At 34.7% G+C, this 19323-nt stretch overlaps 3 protein-coding genes across 4 annotated transcripts; 1 reads left to right on the top strand and 2 right to left on the bottom strand.

Annotated features, from left to right (window-relative positions):
- Positions 1–18: 18 nt before the first annotated feature.
- Positions 19–6025, bottom strand: LOC118266689 (DNA-directed RNA polymerase III subunit RPC2). Its single transcript, XM_050703060.1, has 12 exons — positions 5808–6025; positions 5014–5345; positions 4665–4777; positions 4213–4388; positions 3683–3870; positions 2979–3363; positions 2528–2891; positions 1985–2443; positions 1095–1889; positions 875–1011; positions 596–759; positions 19–306 (listed from the first exon to the last, which is right to left on the bottom strand). The coding sequence occupies exons 1-12, from the start codon at positions 5880–5882 to the stop codon at positions 90–92; spliced, it is 3405 nt and encodes a 1134-aa protein (XP_050559017.1). The 5' UTR covers positions 5883–6025; the 3' UTR covers positions 19–89.
- Positions 6026–6326: 301 nt separating this feature from the next.
- On the top strand, positions 6327–10205 carry LOC118266688 (mitochondrial Rho GTPase). 2 transcript variants are annotated; one of them, XM_035580171.2, is made up of 12 exons: positions 6327–6738; positions 7124–7332; positions 7537–7689; positions 7881–8012; positions 8127–8323; positions 8403–8592; positions 8689–8824; positions 8901–9031; positions 9113–9340; positions 9424–9617; positions 9790–9828; positions 9909–10205. In XM_035580171.2, the coding sequence occupies exons 1-12, from the start codon at positions 6546–6548 to the stop codon at positions 10033–10035; spliced, it is 1929 nt and encodes a 642-aa protein (XP_035436064.1). In that variant the 5' UTR covers positions 6327–6545; the 3' UTR covers positions 10036–10205. The 2 variants fall into 2 exon arrangements, with proteins under 2 accessions (XP_035436064.1, XP_050559019.1); XM_050703062.1 differs by lacking the exon at positions 9790–9828 and having other exon boundaries at positions 6328–6738.
- Positions 10206–11987: 1782 nt separating this feature from the next.
- On the bottom strand, positions 11988–18813 carry LOC118266646 (RNA-binding protein cabeza). Its single transcript, XM_035580111.2, has 7 exons — positions 18645–18813; positions 18414–18563; positions 17823–18138; positions 15226–15257; positions 13742–13881; positions 12947–13614; positions 11988–12776 (listed from the first exon to the last, which is right to left on the bottom strand). Exons 1-7 carry the CDS (start codon positions 18652–18654, stop codon positions 12749–12751), a joined length of 1344 nt encoding a protein of 447 aa, XP_035436004.1. The 5' UTR covers positions 18655–18813; the 3' UTR covers positions 11988–12748.
- Positions 18814–19323: the final 510 nt, after the last annotated feature.

Here is a 19323-nt window from a genome sequence, read left to right as displayed (position 1 = left end):
TAATTAAAACATTTGATATTATATTGAACATTTTTATTTGTAGCACTTACATATTTTATATAGAATTTAACAACATTCGCTTAAGTAATCTAACAGTATTTCTTAAGAGTAAGCTTAGGGATTATATTCATGGAAGCTAGCTCTTGGAACAGTAGTTTGCAGGCATAGGGCATCTCGACGCTGGAGACTGCGGCCGACGAGTGGCAGGCGTGGCACCAGGCGCGGCTGGCCAGCCGCCCGCATGCGCCGCATATGTCCGCGCTGAACGCGTCCGACGCCAGCATCAGACGCTCCATCAACAACATACTGGAAATATCAATATTACGATTTATTAGTCATTACAAGTTAAATAAAACAGGATATTTGCAAATTCTATAAAAATCCATATTATAAATTAATCGTAGTGTCGATATGTGTAATGTCCTACTGATACTATAACTCCTAACAAAAAGACAACACATGCATAAGCTCGTGTCCCATAAAAATCCAGAAATTTGGCAAATTCCAATGGCATACTGCCAAATGATATTTCACACTCATCTAACATTATATACAAAACCTCTATTATGTACAAAATATTGCAATATGTACTAACCTTGCTCCATAGCCAATAAGACAATCTCTTTCCATTTCTCCGAGACGCAAACCGCCGTCTCGCGATCGTCCTTCAGTGGGCTGACGTGTGAGAACTGCTCGTGGACCACGAGCTCTAGCGTGCATTTTGTCTTGCACCATATGCTTCAGCTTTTGATAGTATACCTAAACAAAAACATAAAAATCACTCAATATAACATACAATTTAGAAAAGCAGAGCTATTTCTCAATGTCTGCTCAGATTGCAGAAACACAAATTATAATATACTTTGATACTTACAGGACCCGAATAGATATAAGCCTCCAATGTTTCTCCTGTGATTCCAGAATAAAATATATCTTTGCCATGATAGTTGTAGCCATGTTTCTCAAGTTCCTGGCATACATCTCTAACCTTTGAACCACCAAATGCCGTACCTGGAGGAAATATTAAAAAGTTAATTGATAATCATACAAAGAATACATACAAGATATCTGTCTTAAAGGTAGGTTATACATACCATAATGAAATTTCCCTTCCACCAACCCAGCTTTCCCAGCTAGCAATTCGATAGTTTTCCCTACTGTCATTCTGGATGGAAAACCATGGGGGTTCATGATCATGTCGGGACAAATTCCTCTATCATTAAAGGGCATATCCTCTTGCTGTACAATTAAACCCGTCACTCCTTTCTGACCGTGGCGGGAACTAAACTTGTCTCCTATTTCCGGAACACGAGTCTGACGTAACAATATTTTAATAAGGAAAGCATCCTCCGAGTTTGATGACACCATTACTTTTTCTATGTAGGATTCAACAGGTCCCTTGTATGTGACAGGCACATCTTTGTAGTCCACCTGCTGGGGCTGGCCTTGCGTCACGGGGTTCAAAGTCGCTGGCGGCATCTGCTTGTTTATCAAGACTTGTCTATTTTCTACCATTTCTCCAGGCGCAGCTATACCGTCTGTGTCAAGAATTTCATGTGCTCTGATAACTTTTCCAGTAGTCGCGTCTCTAGAAGGACCGAGAATTCTATCGGACGTTTGATTGCTATACCTCTTCATTGTAGTTTTGGCACTTTTGTAAATAAGACAACGGCCGTACCCGCGGTCTATAGACGCTCTGTTAAGTATCAACGCGTCCTCAATATCATAACCGCTGTAACTCATGACGGCGACTGTAGCATTCTGTCCGGCGGGCAGTTTATCAAAATTTGTCAGTTCTATTGTTCTTGTCTTAACCATTGGACATTGTGGATATACTAAATTATACATTAATGTGTCTATTCTGTTTTTCTGGTTATATCCAATTGTACCTGAAATATTACAGAAATATTTAATAAAAAAAACTCAGATTTATTTACAGGAAAGTAATTGTATTAGAAAAGTAATATGTATAGACAGTACTCACCCATTGCTTGTTTACCCATAGCACATTGGTATGTATTCCTAGGACTCTGATTATGATGTGGGTATGGGACTAGGCCGGCACAGACGCCGAGGATAGTAAACGGCTCTATTTCTAAATGCGTGGTGACGTAAGGATCTACTTCTTGTTCTACTGTTGCTATATGGCTGTCGTTCTCCTCATTCACATCTAAGTACTCAATAAGTCCGTCATTCAAAAAGTCTTGGAATTTTCTGATTCCTCTATTTAATTCATTTATATGGGACTGTTGTACTAATGGATTTCCTTTTTCAACAATGATATATGGTCTGCAAAGTCTTCCACCATCACTGCATATGTAAACGGTCCTTTGATTGTGATTAGGGTAAATAGAAACAAATGCCGATATCAGCCCGCGTCTTCGGAACATTCTAAAGACTTTAATAAGCCTTTTATATTGTCTTGAAACGCCTAATATGTTACCTGGAAAATGAAAAATAATTAGTATACAATAATGCAATCACAAACAATTTAAAATTGAAGTAGTTTGAGTAAAGCAATACTAACCATTAAGAAACACCATGTAGACAGCTGGGTGATTGATTTCTTCGCCTCCTAACAGTCTTACATCTTCAACACCTGCATTACGAGCTAACCTAGCTATGGGCTCTTCGGAACACTCAGTGGTGATATGTGTCATCAGCGCCAAGTTCTTCACGAGACCACAGGCTTCACCTTCAGGAGTGTCAGACGGGCATAGCATACCCCACTGCGAAGGTTGTAACGAACGAGGACCCGACACCTTCCTGGTCTTTTCAAACTGAGAATTTACCCTGGTCATCATACCTAGCGCCGATATGTAACTAAGCCGACTCAACACTTGCGTTACGCCGTGCCTCTCCATTTTAAATCTCTTGATTGTCCAATTACCCTAAAAAAACACAAATTAAGTTAGCTAAAACTCTATTTCAAAAGTGGAAAACTATACATAGCATAATTATTATGAAATTGTACTTACAGTAGATATAGCAGCAAACAGTCCATTCGCAATCAGATCTGGCCTCATATGTTTAACAACGTCAAACGGCGCGGCTTTAACTTTAGGTATTATTTTATCTGCTATCGATTTTAATTCCCAATTGAATCTTTTGAACAGATCTTCAAACATTAGGGCAAGTAAAGAGCCAGCTAACTCAAGTCTTTTGTTACCATAATAATCTGGATCATCTATAGCAGCCTTGTTTGTTTCAGCTTCAATTACTCTTTTGACCATTATAGCTAGGTAAATAGCTTTTACATAGAAATTATAATTTTCCACAGTAACATGAGCTAGGATCGTTGTGGCTAACAAATCTCGAGCTTCGTCAACGGGTGTGCGAACTTTAGCTGTGCCTGACTGGAACCTGTAACGAAATAATCAAAATATAATACTACTATCTCAACAAATAGAAAATTAGAAGTAACGCAACGTCACGCCTTTCATCCCCGAATAGGTAGGCAGAGGTGCATATTACGGCACGTAATGCCGCTATACAATGTACTTTTCACCATTTGTGTTATAAGTCCCATGTGTGGTGAGCCTATTGCCATATACTGGACACAATTCCAGACTCGGTGCTACTACTGAGAATTTTTCGAAAAACCGAAAATGCCCAATAATACTTTTACTTTTTTTTTTTTAATTAGAAGTAAATTATTATATTAGTATTCTTGTGTGTTTACCTTTTAACTTTAAGTTTGCTCCCAATATAAGAGAGAGCTTGATTTTGAGTAAATATCTTTAAATTATGACAGTCCATTATACAAGGTGCCATCTTTTTCATTGAAGTGTCATCTGTGCCAATTAGTTGCATTATTTCTTGGTCACTGCAGATGCCCATTGCTTTGAATGCCACTGCAATAGGTATATCCTGTAAAATTTAAGTAAATTAAGAATTAAAAATCTTCAATAAAGTCAAGTACTTTGTCAATAGAATATAGATAGAGCAATTATTGAGAGATTTAATCTCTTGTCTGTTGGTTGGTATATGAGACACAATAGAATAAACATTGTGTCTCACCTAGATCTATGTTCAGACATACTATTGGTTAAATAAAATAAAAAGAGTCTATTCTCGACCAATTTTTTATTAGCTTGAGAAGAGACTTATGCCTGGCACTAATTACAGTCTGCTATTACAAATAATCTGTAAAAAAATAATTACTTAACACCACTCAATTGCTACCTATAATAACTAATATGGACAACTTACATCAGACAAAGCATTATGTCTCAACACATATTTCCCATTTTTAACGATAACATTAGTTCTGGTCTTCTTCTCATGTGTTGAACTAGTCACTTGACATTGAATTGCTCCCTTGAACTCATCAACAATCATACGATTCCTGGACAGCTGTTCTTGGATCAATATCACCTTCTCCTGACCTGTAAAAGAACATAGACTTAATTATCTTTAGATACTTGAAACAGTGTTATAGATTTTAGTGTGTTAAGTAATTAGTGGTGGGCTGGTGGGTTTCTATCTAATGATGTTTATGTTCATATACGTACATTAACCCGTTGTCTGTCGGAACGCAGATCTACGCGAGACACAATGTGTTTTCTATTGTGTCTTATATACCGACAGACAAGACATTAATAATTGACATTTACAATGTACTTAGTATGAATGAAGTTCTTAAAGATCAATCTCAAACTTACCTCTAATGATGAAATAACCGCCAGGGTCATGAGGACACTCATTTAGTTGTGCTAATTCAAAATCAGATTTATTAGTCAGCACACAATTTGAAGATCTCAGCATCAATGGCATCCTGAAAAAAAAAACATAAATGCATTAACTCACAGTTCAATAATTTTAGTATAGTTAAAAAGAACTCGCATGTAATTGGGCAATGTTTCTCGCATTATAAGAACCCTCTTATAATGAGAGATAATTACCCAATTACTAAGATTGCAAGACATCATTGTAAATAAAAGCATATAAGATTAAGCTTGTGATAATTTGAGTTATTAAAATAAAGCATGGTAATAAAAATTTGGTGCATACCTTCCAATTAACTGTTTGTTCTTGATGACTCTTTGATTGCCTCTTATGTATTCTATGTCCACTGTGATTGGTGCAGAATATGTCATGTCTCTGAGTCTGCACTCATGTGGAGTAGTCGGTTTGGTGACATTGTAGCCTTCCTCTAAATCAGGTGTCCCAACATATGCATTCAAATATTTTATGTAAAATAAAGGGTCTGCATCACAGAACACCTTTTCGTTTGCTTGCACTATTTTCTTAATTTCAACATTAATAAAATAATTGAATGAATCAATATGTTGTTTCACTAATCCTTTTACTTGTAGAAAGGAAGGTACTAATTTCCATTTGTCCTGAAAATATACATTTCTTTGAGTTATACATGTGGGATTTATGCTATACTATTGTTAATACAAACATATTATAATGTATTAAATATACCACTAGTTTAGAAATTCACACAGTAAACAGTGAAGTCTGTGTACCTACAGATTGGCAGGCAAAAATATATGTAAATGCATAAAATTGTTTAAAAACATAAAATTAATAGTTTAATGATGTGAAATTAATGACTTAATAATAGGAAATTAATGATAAAACGTCGAAAAAAGGCTACAAAGAGAGAAATAAATTACCACATGGGGTTTTATTTATGCATACAAAGTACCACAAAAAATCTCCATTTTATGTTACTTTTATACTTTATTTTATTGAGATATGAGCTGCTATCTAATACATTTATTGTTGATTATAATATTAAATTTAGAAGACGCTTAATATTATAAAATTAGTGATAAAATTAAAAGTCAACTAACCTCCAGTGTTTTTATCGGCTCTCGCGAAACTTTAGCAGAATCCCAATCATTTTGCTTTTTATTTATCTCACCCATGATTTTGTATTTCGATTAGGGCTTACACAATATTTAAATAAAGTAAATATTTTAAACTATCCATGCCATTAGAATTCGCCGCAAATAGACAGCAGACAGAATGTTGACAACTCAATGGCTTAATGGCAAATGACAACAATGAAAGGATGGGTCGAACAGCTGTCAATGTCAACCATAGACAATATTTCAATGATTTTTACCATAGACAAAGAATTGGACAATCAAACGACGAACATGTCGGACAGTGCATAGGATGCTCGCAGTGCCTTCAAACATTTTGGATATAGTTGAAGTCACTTTTCAATTAAAATCTACATTTTATTATTGAATAACAGAGACCTACTGATATAAATTCCTAATTTAAAAACTTTTTAATTGAATTAAATATTTCTATCTCATATTTTTTTCATCCAGATTTCTATGAATGATTGTATGATTGAATGAATGAAAAAGTGAGTGCACTAGTGCAGGAACTAAAACTGACAGCGGCCGACTGATCCTGTAACTTGTTAAAAATAAAATTATGATCATCACCTTTCAGTTCGAAATTCCGTTTGTCGTTGTTGTGAAAAACAATTTCAAAACAATAAATTAGCGACTTTTGACCTAATTACAGAAAAATGCCTTTATACGTAATATAACAATTTTTTCACACACATCAAGATGGTTTACGAGTCCATACCTCGTACTGTTAGAATACTCCTATTAGGCGAACCTGGTGTCGGAAAAACGTCGCTGATACTTTCCCTGGTAACCGAAGAGTTTACTGAACATGTACCGCCAAAAGCTGAAGAGATAACAATTCCTGCAGATGTAACCCCGGAACAAGTACCGACCAACATTATCGACATTTGTCGTATGTATTAATCTTATAATATTTACTACAGAAAACATTACACTTTATACTTTACTAAATACTACTTAAATATTTCAACATAATAATTGAGGCCTTTGTTTAATATATGAAAGTACTATCAGTTTGTTTTGCAATAAATAGTTGTGTAACTACATGCTTCAGAAGTAAATAATTAGTTCAATTAGAATGTTATAGAGCGTATTTAGTAAGTTTTAAATAAATGATAATTGCATTATAAAATTGTCTGGCTTTCACATGTTTGTTTTACCACAAATGACATTTTCTCATAAACAATACACATCATGAATTCTAGGAATGCATGTAGTTGTAAACATATTTGATTGTTCATGTAATGATGTGTTGTAATTTACGACATTGCTTGCAGTTGCTGAACAAACACTAGAGCAAGTGGGAGAAGAAATAGAAAGAGCTCATGTAATATGCATAGTTTTCTCAGTAGACAGACAAGAGACGCTGAACAAAATTGCCTCATATTGGTTGCCTTTTGTAAGAGAAAACTGCCCTGATGATTACAGAAAGCCAGTTATTCTTGTTGGCAACAAGATTGATTTAATTGATTATTCCATCATTGATGTAAGTTTTGTATCAGTAATCATTATGTACTTTAGATATTATTTATATAGAAAATAATATATTGATAACATTGCATTACACTGCATTTCTATAAACTCAAAAGATAATATTCATTCAACAAGGTATACATATTCAGGACAGTTTAAAAATTGTGTTGGTATACTTTTCATCAGCATTAATATGGACATGTAATAAATATTTCAGAATATTTGGGACATAGCAGAGGAGTACCCAGAAGTGGATAGATGTATAGAATGCTCAGCAAAATCTCTTATAAATGTATCTGAGATGTTCTATAATGCACAAAAAGCTGTCCTACACCCAATTAATCCCATATACAATATTGAAGAACAAGAGGTAAATAATTACATGTACCATTGTGCCTCTAATAATAACCATTTATTTTTTAGTGTAGAATATACATGTCTAGTTTAATGGGAATAGCTTAACTCAGTTGGCAGAAATCCTCTTCTAAAGCCATTATGTCAAGAAAATTAATTACACTGAGTGAGAAAACTTATACTAATATATATTTTTCATTTAACTAGTTAACAGAAAAATGCAAAAGGGCTTTAACAAGGATATTCAAGATCTGTGATTTAGATGGAGATGGCCTGTTAGATGACTATGAAGTGACAATGTTTCAAAGAAAATGCTTTGACTCACCTCTGCAATTGCAGGTAACATGATTGACTTACATTCCACTACTTTAAATACACAAAGTTGTTAAAAGTGGGTTATACATTCTATGACTGCCTTTACATAACAAACTTACAGCATAAGTGTTGTTTCAGGTTTTAGATGAAGTAAAATCAGTAATTGCTCAAAACATAGCTGGTGGTATAGAAAATGATTGTATAACAATCAAAGGTTTTATTTTCTTACATTGTTTATTTATACAAAGAGGAAGAAATGAAACAACATGGACAGTCCTTCGTAAATTTGGCTATGAGGAGAGCCTGGAATTGACTCACAGTTATTTATATGCTAAGTATGTATTTCACTGTTTATCTTTTTATCTTGATAAATATAATAATTTTTATTATACAATTAATTTAATACCTTTGCAGTATTAAGGTTCCTGTAGGCTGCACAACTGAACTTTCATACAAAGGACAACAGTTTTTAACACAGTTGTTTGAAAAATATGACTCTGACAAAGATGGCATGCTTAATCCTACTGAACTGAAAAATGTATTTTCCTGCTGTCCAAGAATACCATGGCATAATTTGCGGTACACTGTGCCTACAAATGATAAGGTATTTTTGTATTAGCCTATACCCCTCTGCAGGCACAGTAAATGTTCTCATTACTTATAAGAGAAATCTTCACTGACTGATTTATTATTCTTGCAGGGATATTTAACTTTACAAGGTTGGATGTGTCGATGGACTTTAATGACCTTGATGGACTTACAAAATACCAGTGCCTATCTCGCTTATTTGGGCTTCAATTTTCTAGAAAATGAAACACAAAAATCTGCTATACACAGTAAGTTCTGGCAAAACTACAATTACGCAATAATATTCAACTGTGGAACTTGAACTCATTTGTAAACTTTTTACAGTAACACGTGAAAAAAAAGTTGATATTGCCAAGAAACAATCCAGTCGAAATGTATACCAGTGCCATATCATCGGCCCAAGGTCGTGCGGAAAAACGTCTATTTGTAGAAGCTTTCTCGGTATAGCACATAAGGTTTGTGTCAAATAGTATGTATAGTGTGATACATTTCAGTGACCCTTAACTTTATTTAACTTCTCATATTTTATTTTTTAGAAAATTAAACCGCACGCCAATGAACGCGGTGACAGCAATACCACAGATAATTGTTGTATAAATACTGTTTTGGTGTATGGCCAAGAGAAATACTTAGTTCTAAAAGAAATACCGATAACTCGCGTCTCGGATCCACTGCAACCTCATGAAGTCAATTGTGATGTTGCTTGTCTTGTATATGATGTCGCTGCTAGCCGGTCATTTGAATATATCGCTAGGATATATATCGTAAGTATTGTATTCACTAATAAATACTTTGAATATCAAAATCGATTCATGATTAATTAATGTCAATTTCTATTATTTTACAGAAATACTTTGCCGAAAGTCATATTCCTGTATTAATAGTGGGAACAAAAGGTGATGCGCTGATTGCAAGACAAGAGTACATACTTCAACCAGATGTATTTTGCAATAAATACCAACTACTACCACCACAGTTGTTCAATATTAGAGAAAATAAACACGATGTCTTCGTCAAGCTAGCCACCATGGCTGCATTTCCGTAAGTAAACATTTATTTTTAATCAGCACTGCTTTCAGGATTACATCACTAGTAATTAAATCAATTTATATACCTTTTAATAATTTTTAATGGATCAATGTATTTTCAAACTAATGTTTTTCATAAATAATGGCTGAAAATACAAAATTGTTATTTTAATTGTCTTTGTCAGTCAATTTCAAGCAGCTTGGATTTTATTCAGCAAGCACAGGTTAGTTGGTATAATGTTTTTATGAATAGAATGTTTTAATACCTATAGACTCTTTTTTGACTGATTTTATTATATTTCAGACACTTGAAGCACTTTGCCAGCTTGTCAGGAGATAATTCATCATGGTGGAAGGCGGGAATTGGTGTAGCCGCCGCTACGGTCGTGGGTCTCGTCCTTATTAAGATATTCAGCTTCCAGAAACGTTAGATTAGAGTAACTGACGCAGCTTTTATTTATTGTACATAAATATTGTTATGTATTAAAAATAGTATTGAATTTAAATGCTTGAAAAATTATTTAATTAGACCAAAGAGAAACCTTGAATAGGACGAATAATATATTTTGTTTCAGTTGTAAATAAACGTTTGATTGCGGAACGCGCTTTCATTGTAAATATGTAGCCCCTTGGAAAAAGTTAGTGACCTGTGGCCTAGTCTTAACTATTCTAGTTTTAATATCCATCATACACTTTTGCGTAAGTACTAATAATTATTACTGGCGACAAACGAGGGGTTTTTGTCTAACAGCAAAATAGAAGTGCCTATACTAAATCGTTAGAACAAGCTCTTGGCTCAGAAACTTGTCACATGATTACAAAATAGTACATACACCCCTATATCGGTATATTTAAAGCACATTTTTGATTGCACGGTTGGCACAGTGGTTGGTTGATCACCAACTGCAGCGCAACAGGTCGCGGGGTTCGATTCCACGGAAAAATCATTGAAAAATAAAGTAGGTATGATGTAAAATTATTTAACCAGACAATAGAAAATAGATTGTCTCACGTAGATTAGACTTGGTGTGCCACCACGTTTGAAAAAAACTACACAAGAAGCTTCTTTCGCATGCAGTTTTCATCGAGTATGCCGTAGTATGTAGTTAATTTTTATATAACACAATAACTACACAAACATATATTACGCCATTTTAACCAACTTCCCAAAAAGGAAGAGGTTCTCAATTCAGCCGGTATGTTTTTTTTTCTATGTTTTTACAACAACAACTATTCATTTAAAAATAAATTATATAACATAGTATCATAGTAATTATTTTAAATTGATTTATTCTCAGTACATTCGCCAATGTACGCTGAACCTTCTTATTTTCCTATATTGCAGGGGTGGCCAACTTGATTAGGCATAACTTGATTAAACATAGTTTACTAACGAAACAGTGTGCAATCTACTATTTACTTGCTTCTTGAAATCTTAAATTAAATAGCATTGAGCATAGTAGTGTAGTAGTTAGTAATTACGTTGCGCAATATGGACTATTTACATACTTATATTTTTTGCCTTGCCACGATCGGCTGGACTAAGGCAGTTGTCCCACCAACGGTGAGAAAACGACTATCGGCTATTTTCTCGCTCAAGAAACGTACTATAGATATCCATTCCGTGTGAACAAAAGAGATGCATATACAAACAGTTGATCGCTGACTGTTCACACTGCCGGCGAGTACTTGCTTCACTAGTTTGTCGCTGAGCGACAAGAGCTATGAAAGGTAACACTCGCTCGGCGACACTCGCCAAGCGATTAGAACTCACGCCGAGAGAGCAACCACTGGTCATTTCTCTACAGTGCGGATCTAAAATGAACCGTTTTTTTTTATTTACTATGAATATCGAAAAATCATTTGAATTATCATCGTTATGATGATGAATCTATGATAGGATTTATGTAGTGGCTGCTATAGTGCTGCGAGTGAAGCGAGTAGACGCCCGCCTCACTCGCACACTCGCTTATAGCAGAGCTACACAAATATCGGAATTACGCACTCGCTCCCCGCGTCTCGCTAACTCGTTTCTAGTTCTAGCTCTACTCGTTGCCGGTGAGACAAGTGCCTAATGGTCGCGATCGACCGGTTGGCCATCCCTGCTATATTGGACCTATGTTCTGTCAGAGATGCAGTCTTTTGAAACAACTTTCGCGTACACCTTGATTATAAAATCCCAATGCGAGGTGCATCAGCCCTAAACAACCGACGACGCTGATTGTTTACTATCAGATGGTCCATCTGCTGATTTGAACATTATCCCATAAAAATCCTCTGTACCTAACCCTCATCTGAAGACAATAGATAATATTTAGATCTAGTAAAATATTTATCTTGTGAACACTATAAAGGTACAAAAAGGTGAATAATAAACACATGATCACTATTATAACCATTTAATGAATGCATACAAAGTTTCAAATACATAATACTATTCATCCTTAGTGGGTTTACAAAGAAAAAATGCAAAAATATACTATGTGGAACAACTTATTTCGCTTAGAAACTAAGCCAGGGATGTTATATGCCTATAGTTCGACCTTTATTTCAACTAAAAACTTAACTCGATCACAAATTCAAGTGACCACAGTGAAAGCTATAACAAAACTAATAACTTATTGGTCTACTTATCTAATCATTGTATCTAACAGATACAACTCATTTTATTCCCGATTCGATTAAGTTCTCATTAAGTTGCAACAACAGTTGTTACTGTTATAAATTGAGTCGACTATAGTAGAAATGCTACATTGGTAAAATGTATTTGTAAAATTTTTAAAAATCTATCATATACACACAAAATTCCAACATCATTCACACGGCTTATCTTCTGGTAAGAATCGACAGCGAAGAAATGATAATAATATTGTTGTACAAATGTAACAAGTTATTGTTTTCAAAAAAACTTACGTATTTAGAAAAAAATAACTCTTATTGTCAAATAAGTTGCTAGCTTTTAATTTTCTAAATAATTTTCATTAGATTAGGCTATTCAAGCTATTTTAACATGAACTTTCACACTTAAATGGTATGACTACCTTAATAGATAGGTGATTTTATACAAGAAAGAACTATGCGGTAAGTCAATTCGTAATTACAAAACAAACTTATTACATCTAAATAAAAATAATATTAATTTAATCAATATGGTCTTTGGCGGTCCCGGCCCCTGAAAAACAGAAATAGAATAGTTGTAAATTTATTTGCAATCAAATTAGAAGAAGTGTACGCAAAGTGGGTGCAGTAATATTACTGAAGAATAGCTTAGTCAATCAAATGAATCAGTATATTTTTTTAAATGTGTTAAAAGTAAATGACTAGGTCGATGACGATAGTTACCCGCCGTCGCTCCTCATCGCGCCCCCGCCACTGCCGCGGTCGCCGCCACCACTGCCGTAACTACGGCGGTCGCCACCACGGTCGCCTCCTCGATCCCCGCGGCCGCCGCCGCCGCCCCAGCCACCGCCGCCTCGTCCACCGCCTCCACGACCTCCGCGGCCAGGTGGGCCACCGCCGCCGCCACCACCGCCGCGTCCATTACCGCCCGATGGAGGACCACCACTTCCACCGCCTGCACCCTCTGGTTTCTCCTCATTACACCTGTTGCATGCTTTTCTCCAAGAAAAGTTTGTATTTCCACAGCTTGGATTGGGACATCTCCAATCACCGACTCTATTGCCAGAAGGCAGGCCACCACCTCCGCCAGAACTGCCTCCGCCTCTTGGGCCGCCGCCGCCGCCACCACCTCCGCGGCCGCCGCCGCCTCCGCCCCCTCGCCCTCCGCGGAATCCACCGCCGCCGCCTCCTTTGTTACCACCCCATGTATTTTGGCGTTGAGCTAGAGATACTTTGATTGTAGCTCCATTAAAATCTTTTCCGTCAAACCACTGAATAGCTGAGGATGCAGCATTAGAGTCTTCATAAGTTACAGTAGCTTCTCCTTTTGGTTGTCCAGATACTTTATCCTTATACATCCAGACTTTTGGTCTTTGAGTTTTCTTGTCAGTCTGCAAAAATATATTAAAGTTTTAATATTTTTTACAATCAAAACCTCCTCCTAGTTTAAGGGTGGGTTTAATCTATTTATATAGCTTTTTAAAATGCTAAGCGTATTGGTCGAAATATAATACACACCTTAATAATACCAATAGAACCAAAGTGCTGGCATAGCTCATCTTCAGTTGTAGATGGATTCATTCCCTGGATGAAAATAGTGTCTTCTTGAGTCACCATGTCACCCCCACCTCGGTCGCCGCCGTATCCACCGCCGCCACCTGCAGATAAATACTAAGTTATTCACCGCTATCACAGCATACATACTTGTATATGTGTACCTATTTACTGTTTTCCTGTTTGTCCAATGTATTTGAAGAGTTACTCTAGTAAATATTACCCAGACGTCTTAAACACTTTACCATAATAAGACATTTAATTCAATAAATGTTTTTTAACATTGCTGAACAATTTAACGAACCATTTTCTCTATTTTACCAAAGGAACATTAAAATTAAACCCTTTTCAATCTAATTTGTCACCTACTATTACTGCTGGTCAGTAATTAGTTATTACCAATTCATAATAATATGTCCAGGAACGAAAATGTCACGATAGCATAAACAGTACTAACCACTAATATGACACATTTATTTTACCTTTTTTTTAAAAAAATAATAAGATGGATAAAGGCAGGTTGTGTTGCCCCATCAAAAGATAATGCACAAATCTATTTTTATTTCACATTATATTGTTATTTGGGAATATGTTCATATGAATACTAATAAATGGTCAGAAATGTATTATATCTAATAACATTTCAAATTAATTGAAAATCTGAGATTTGAATTATCTCAATCGCTTTTATTGATCTACTATCACTTTTTTTGTTTGTTTTTTTGCATGTATGTACCATATTAATGAGTAAGTACTGTGCTATCATAAGTACCCACTAAAGATTTTGACGGATTTACCAATTTTCAATAACACATTCACTTAGATTTCAGACAGGGCTGCCAAAATGATATACATGTATCTGGTATAACCATAAAACTTACACTAATATTACGCAATTCTTATCATAATACAACTGTAGTGTGGACTACACAATAACCAAGTCCAATTAACACACTCTTCGCGGGAAACGTTAAATTAAACACCAGTAAAATAATATACACCCTTAACCTCAAAAATAACGACGGATGACCTTTTTGTATACGTGTAGGACAATGCACGCCATATCTTGCGTTATACCACTTACTCTTTCACACCTTTGCCAACAGAAATTGTTGTAGTCCCTGACAATTTACATTATAAACCACAGTTGATTTGTTTTTTTTTCGTATTAGTTGGCAAGAGGTGTCTTCATACCTTTGAAATGTTAATACACAAGTCAAATCCACTCTTTGAAACCGTGCTTCGTAAAAAATGGTGTAAATTTCAATTGATGACCGATGACACAACGCATTGGATACCGATACCCATTGAATACACTGAATAAGACCTACAATCACAACCAGATTATTTACCAATGAACCAGCATAATACCAGGTTTGGCAGCCCTTAGAAAATTACAAATTAATAAAATGTTAACAGCACCGCTCGCTCATCGCGAGGAGCTTTACCTTTATTATAACCACCCCCCCTGCCGCCGCCACTAAAACAATAAGAACAGCGTTTAGTACACTGGGCAGGCTGGGGACACACTGTACGGCCGCGGAGATTGATTGACACCTAGGTACACTTTTATAAGTGACCCGAGTCCGTGTTGCATCCTTTTCTTTACCATAATGTTTTATACCTTGATACCTTGAAAATCTTAGAACATTTTGTGATGATGTTAATATTACAATGTTTTTGACACATGCATGCTAGCAATAACAATGGAAATAATTTCAAGAATACATTGTAATTTGCAATTACACTATCTTGAAATTATTTGCATGCATTCATGAAGAGACTCTTTTAAATTCAACTTATGTATACTAAAAATGAAAACTGAAAAGATGGCTGTATGAAAACCATAATTTTCAAGGGACGCCAATTAGTGGAACTTCATATACCACCACATTCTCCTAGTAAAAAAAAAAACAATCTAACATTAATAAAGGTTAATATAATGTTACTATTAACATACCATAGTCAGTCGTAATTATTTGGAATTTGAAATACATTGTTCAATAATTTTATTACAATTTAGACAATATTAACCTTTATTAATATATCTAATTAAATCATAAAAATGTAACAAAAGCTTAGACCAACTGATTCAGATATTACAATAAACAAAAAGAAATGTTCATCTTGAATTAGGTTGTCTCCAATCACCACAAAAACAGGATCAACATTGCCCGAATAGCTAAACAAGTTAAGTATAAACCTAATACATTTCTATACATAAGTTTACCTCTTGATTCTTGAAAAAAATTGTAGCTGATGAAAATATGTTGAATTGGAATGTTGCTATTTCAAACCTATTTCAGCAATACACAATAATAAAAGATCTTCAAAAAGGCCGCAAAAATACCATTATAAGTATGATACAACAAGACTTATAGCAAAAACCACATCATGATACCTAGAATCAACATACCACATTCAATCACTAGAATACAGAGATTTATGCCAAGTATGTTTTTTAAGTTTTAATAAAATTCAAAAGATTCCAGTGTATTAAATATTGCTTAAGCTTATTACACATGGTTACAGATTAAGTCCTTCTAGATCCTCTACTCTAAGGAGTTAGAGTACACATTTTTTTTACTGATTTCTGTTAATGAAACAGAAATTATGTCTTCTATAATTCCCTAAATTCACAAGGATCTAGTTGAACTTGTCCTGTAAGCCCTGTATAATAAATATGAAGTATATTGATTAAATGGCAAAATTCTAAGCATTTAACTCAATATCACTTTATTTACTGTTACTGAAAGACAAAGTGAATAAACTTTAGGATTTATTCACTATGAGTTCAATAGATAGGAAACTGAAAATTAAGAATCAATAATTAATTTACAAGAACTCTACTAAAAACTGAAACCAAATGTTAAAGTTAGAAAAAGCCAGCTAATGAATAGTCTATTTACTCAAGATATAATAATTTACATCTCTTGAATAATATCTCTTGGTCAACTCTCACACACTGAGGAAAATTAATTACTAATCCACACTAGGTAGGTGTATCTAATTATCTATATAAACAAGAAATGGCAATGAAGTGATATTAATTTCTAGACAGTTTGGATAATTGTTTTTAATCCAATCACATCAAAGTGCCTGGACAACTACATGACGAAACACAATGCAAAAGTTGTTTAATGCTGCTTTTCTGCGAGGCTGTGGGATCACTCATGTCGAACCAGTCATTTCGTAAATTAATGGTACACTTGTTGCACATTAAATCAATATTAATCAATTGTTTTTCCTTGTTATTGATGCAGTGTTCATCATTATAAGCACTTACTCATCCATGTGGCTGCCACCTAATTACAGAGTTTCTAACACATACATACATAGGTAAAAAGAAAGTAACAATAATTGTTTCCTGTAAACCCTAAGATAAATCAATGTCGTGCTATTCCAGTAACATGTGAATATAATTAGTTATATCATAAATTTATAATACCTTTATAAAGTAAATTCTAACCAAATTTCTATATGTAAGAGACAACCACCCTTTCTCATTAAAATGTAAACCAGGATAAACCGTTTAAAACTTGTACAGTTTCTATAATCTTATTAATACAACCTTGTTTGAAGAATAAATTATTTAGCTCACCATTCAATACCAAGAGTTGCAGAAATACTTCAGATGACATACATCCAGAAATAAGCCGACCTCAGCTGATGATGACAACAACATTTTAGAACAATATTAATAATCTAATACTATAATAATGCTGATAGCCTGATTTTGCTTTGCTACTCAACACAATAATTGAACCCAAGCATGTTTCTTCTGATTATTGATTTTTATTTTTGTACTTTGTAGTTTGGATATAATTGAAGAATTTCAAACATCAATATAGCATAAATGAAAAGTAAAATTTGTTTGAATAATAGGAAGGTTTGCTTGAAGATTCAACAGCTTGGGTCCAAAATATGGTACTTTTTTCCTTTGGAGTAGCAGTATACCTTGCTATCACAAACAGCCACATCACAAGGCTTGTATTTGAAGTAACTTATTTTTGTATAGAATAAAATATAGATTAGTGAAACTTACCCATATCCACCATCTCTATTCCCCCCATCTCTATTGTAGCCACGATCACCTCCTCCAAACCCTCCTCGATCACCATTGCCTCCACCACCAGAGTATCCTTGTCTGTCACCACGATCTCTGTCTCCACCATAATTTGATCCTCCACGGTCACCACCGCCATAGTAATTACTGCTGCCGCGGTCGCCACCACTTACATTGTAGCCACTGCCACTGTTTCTATCATAACCACCTCCGCCACCACCACTACTGTAGTTTGAGGAATCATAGCTTTGGCCATAGTTGTTTCCTTGTTGTCCACTTCCATAAGCATTACCTCCTGAAATTGTTTAATATTTATATAAATACCTGAGAAGTTAATTATTTGTTATCACAGTTTAATCATAATGAGGCAAAGGAATGATAATTACAATTTCGTGTAATGGTACTGAGAAGCAAAAAAGTACCACTAACTTTATAAATACCACGTTAAAATATAAATTGCAAGTAATTGCTTAATGCTAGGGTTTACATATGTTTATAGAAAAACCTAGTAAGTTGCTGAAATAAATTGATACAAAATGTAATAAGACGCAGAAAATATCGATTCCTTACCGGTGTTTTGTTGGTTCCAATCTTGGTTTTGGCCAGAACCATAACTGCTTTGATATCCCTGACCAGAACCAGAATAATTATTATCGCCAGAAGCCATAGCTGGTGGTGGAACAGAATATTGAGCAGAGTATCCACCACTATAATCACCCGCTGTTAAAAAACGTAATGAATTACTATCACATAAATGAACACCTAAGAAAAGTAAGAACAGATATAATGAATAATACTTACGATCACCCATGTCAAATAAACTTAATTTTAGATTAAATGCTAAAGATGAAAATAGCGTGTGTCAATGAAATAAACGGACACGAATCACGAAGAATAAACCACGCCACGCTACGCTACAATGGCGCCCGCGAAGCCGCCATTCGTTTTTCGCGTAATCGTTTCTCTATATTTTTTTATAGTCTATGAATGTTGAAATTTGAAATATATGGCTTTAGGTTTGAACTTCAATGTCCAAATTCAAATGTATTTATTTGTGAGAAAAGGTATACAGTATACAGAAAGGTCTTAGATTAAACATGTCAGAGGTCTATGTTCTACCAAATGGAATTGGTGCACAAATAATTTTAAACCTTTTGAGTTTATACACTAGAAATAAAAAGAATTTATTAAAAGGCTCCACTTGTTATTGAATTATTATCACAGTACAGGTAAAAAGTTACAGTACAGGTAAAAGTAAAAAGAGAGATTATTTTCCATGCCACTTATTTATTGGTTTTTATTTTTGATTACATTCAGCAAAGAAACATATATCTAAGCCATGATATATCATGCATGTACATACTTGCATGTGTTCGTATTTTAGTTTTTCGGTTTATCGGTTTGATAGTGAATGTCCTAGCTTAGTTAATAGAATAGTCCTGAATAGAAAAATACTAGTCTATGCTCTAGGATGACAGAA

This window comes from Spodoptera frugiperda, chromosome 23 (genome assembly GCF_023101765.2).
Source record: "Spodoptera frugiperda isolate SF20-4 chromosome 23, AGI-APGP_CSIRO_Sfru_2.0, whole genome shotgun sequence".
Lineage (NCBI taxonomy): Eukaryota > Metazoa > Arthropoda > Insecta > Lepidoptera > Noctuidae > Spodoptera > Spodoptera frugiperda.
The sequence above is the reverse complement of the archived record's forward strand: the minus strand, read 5'-3'. Positions and strand labels throughout refer to the sequence as shown.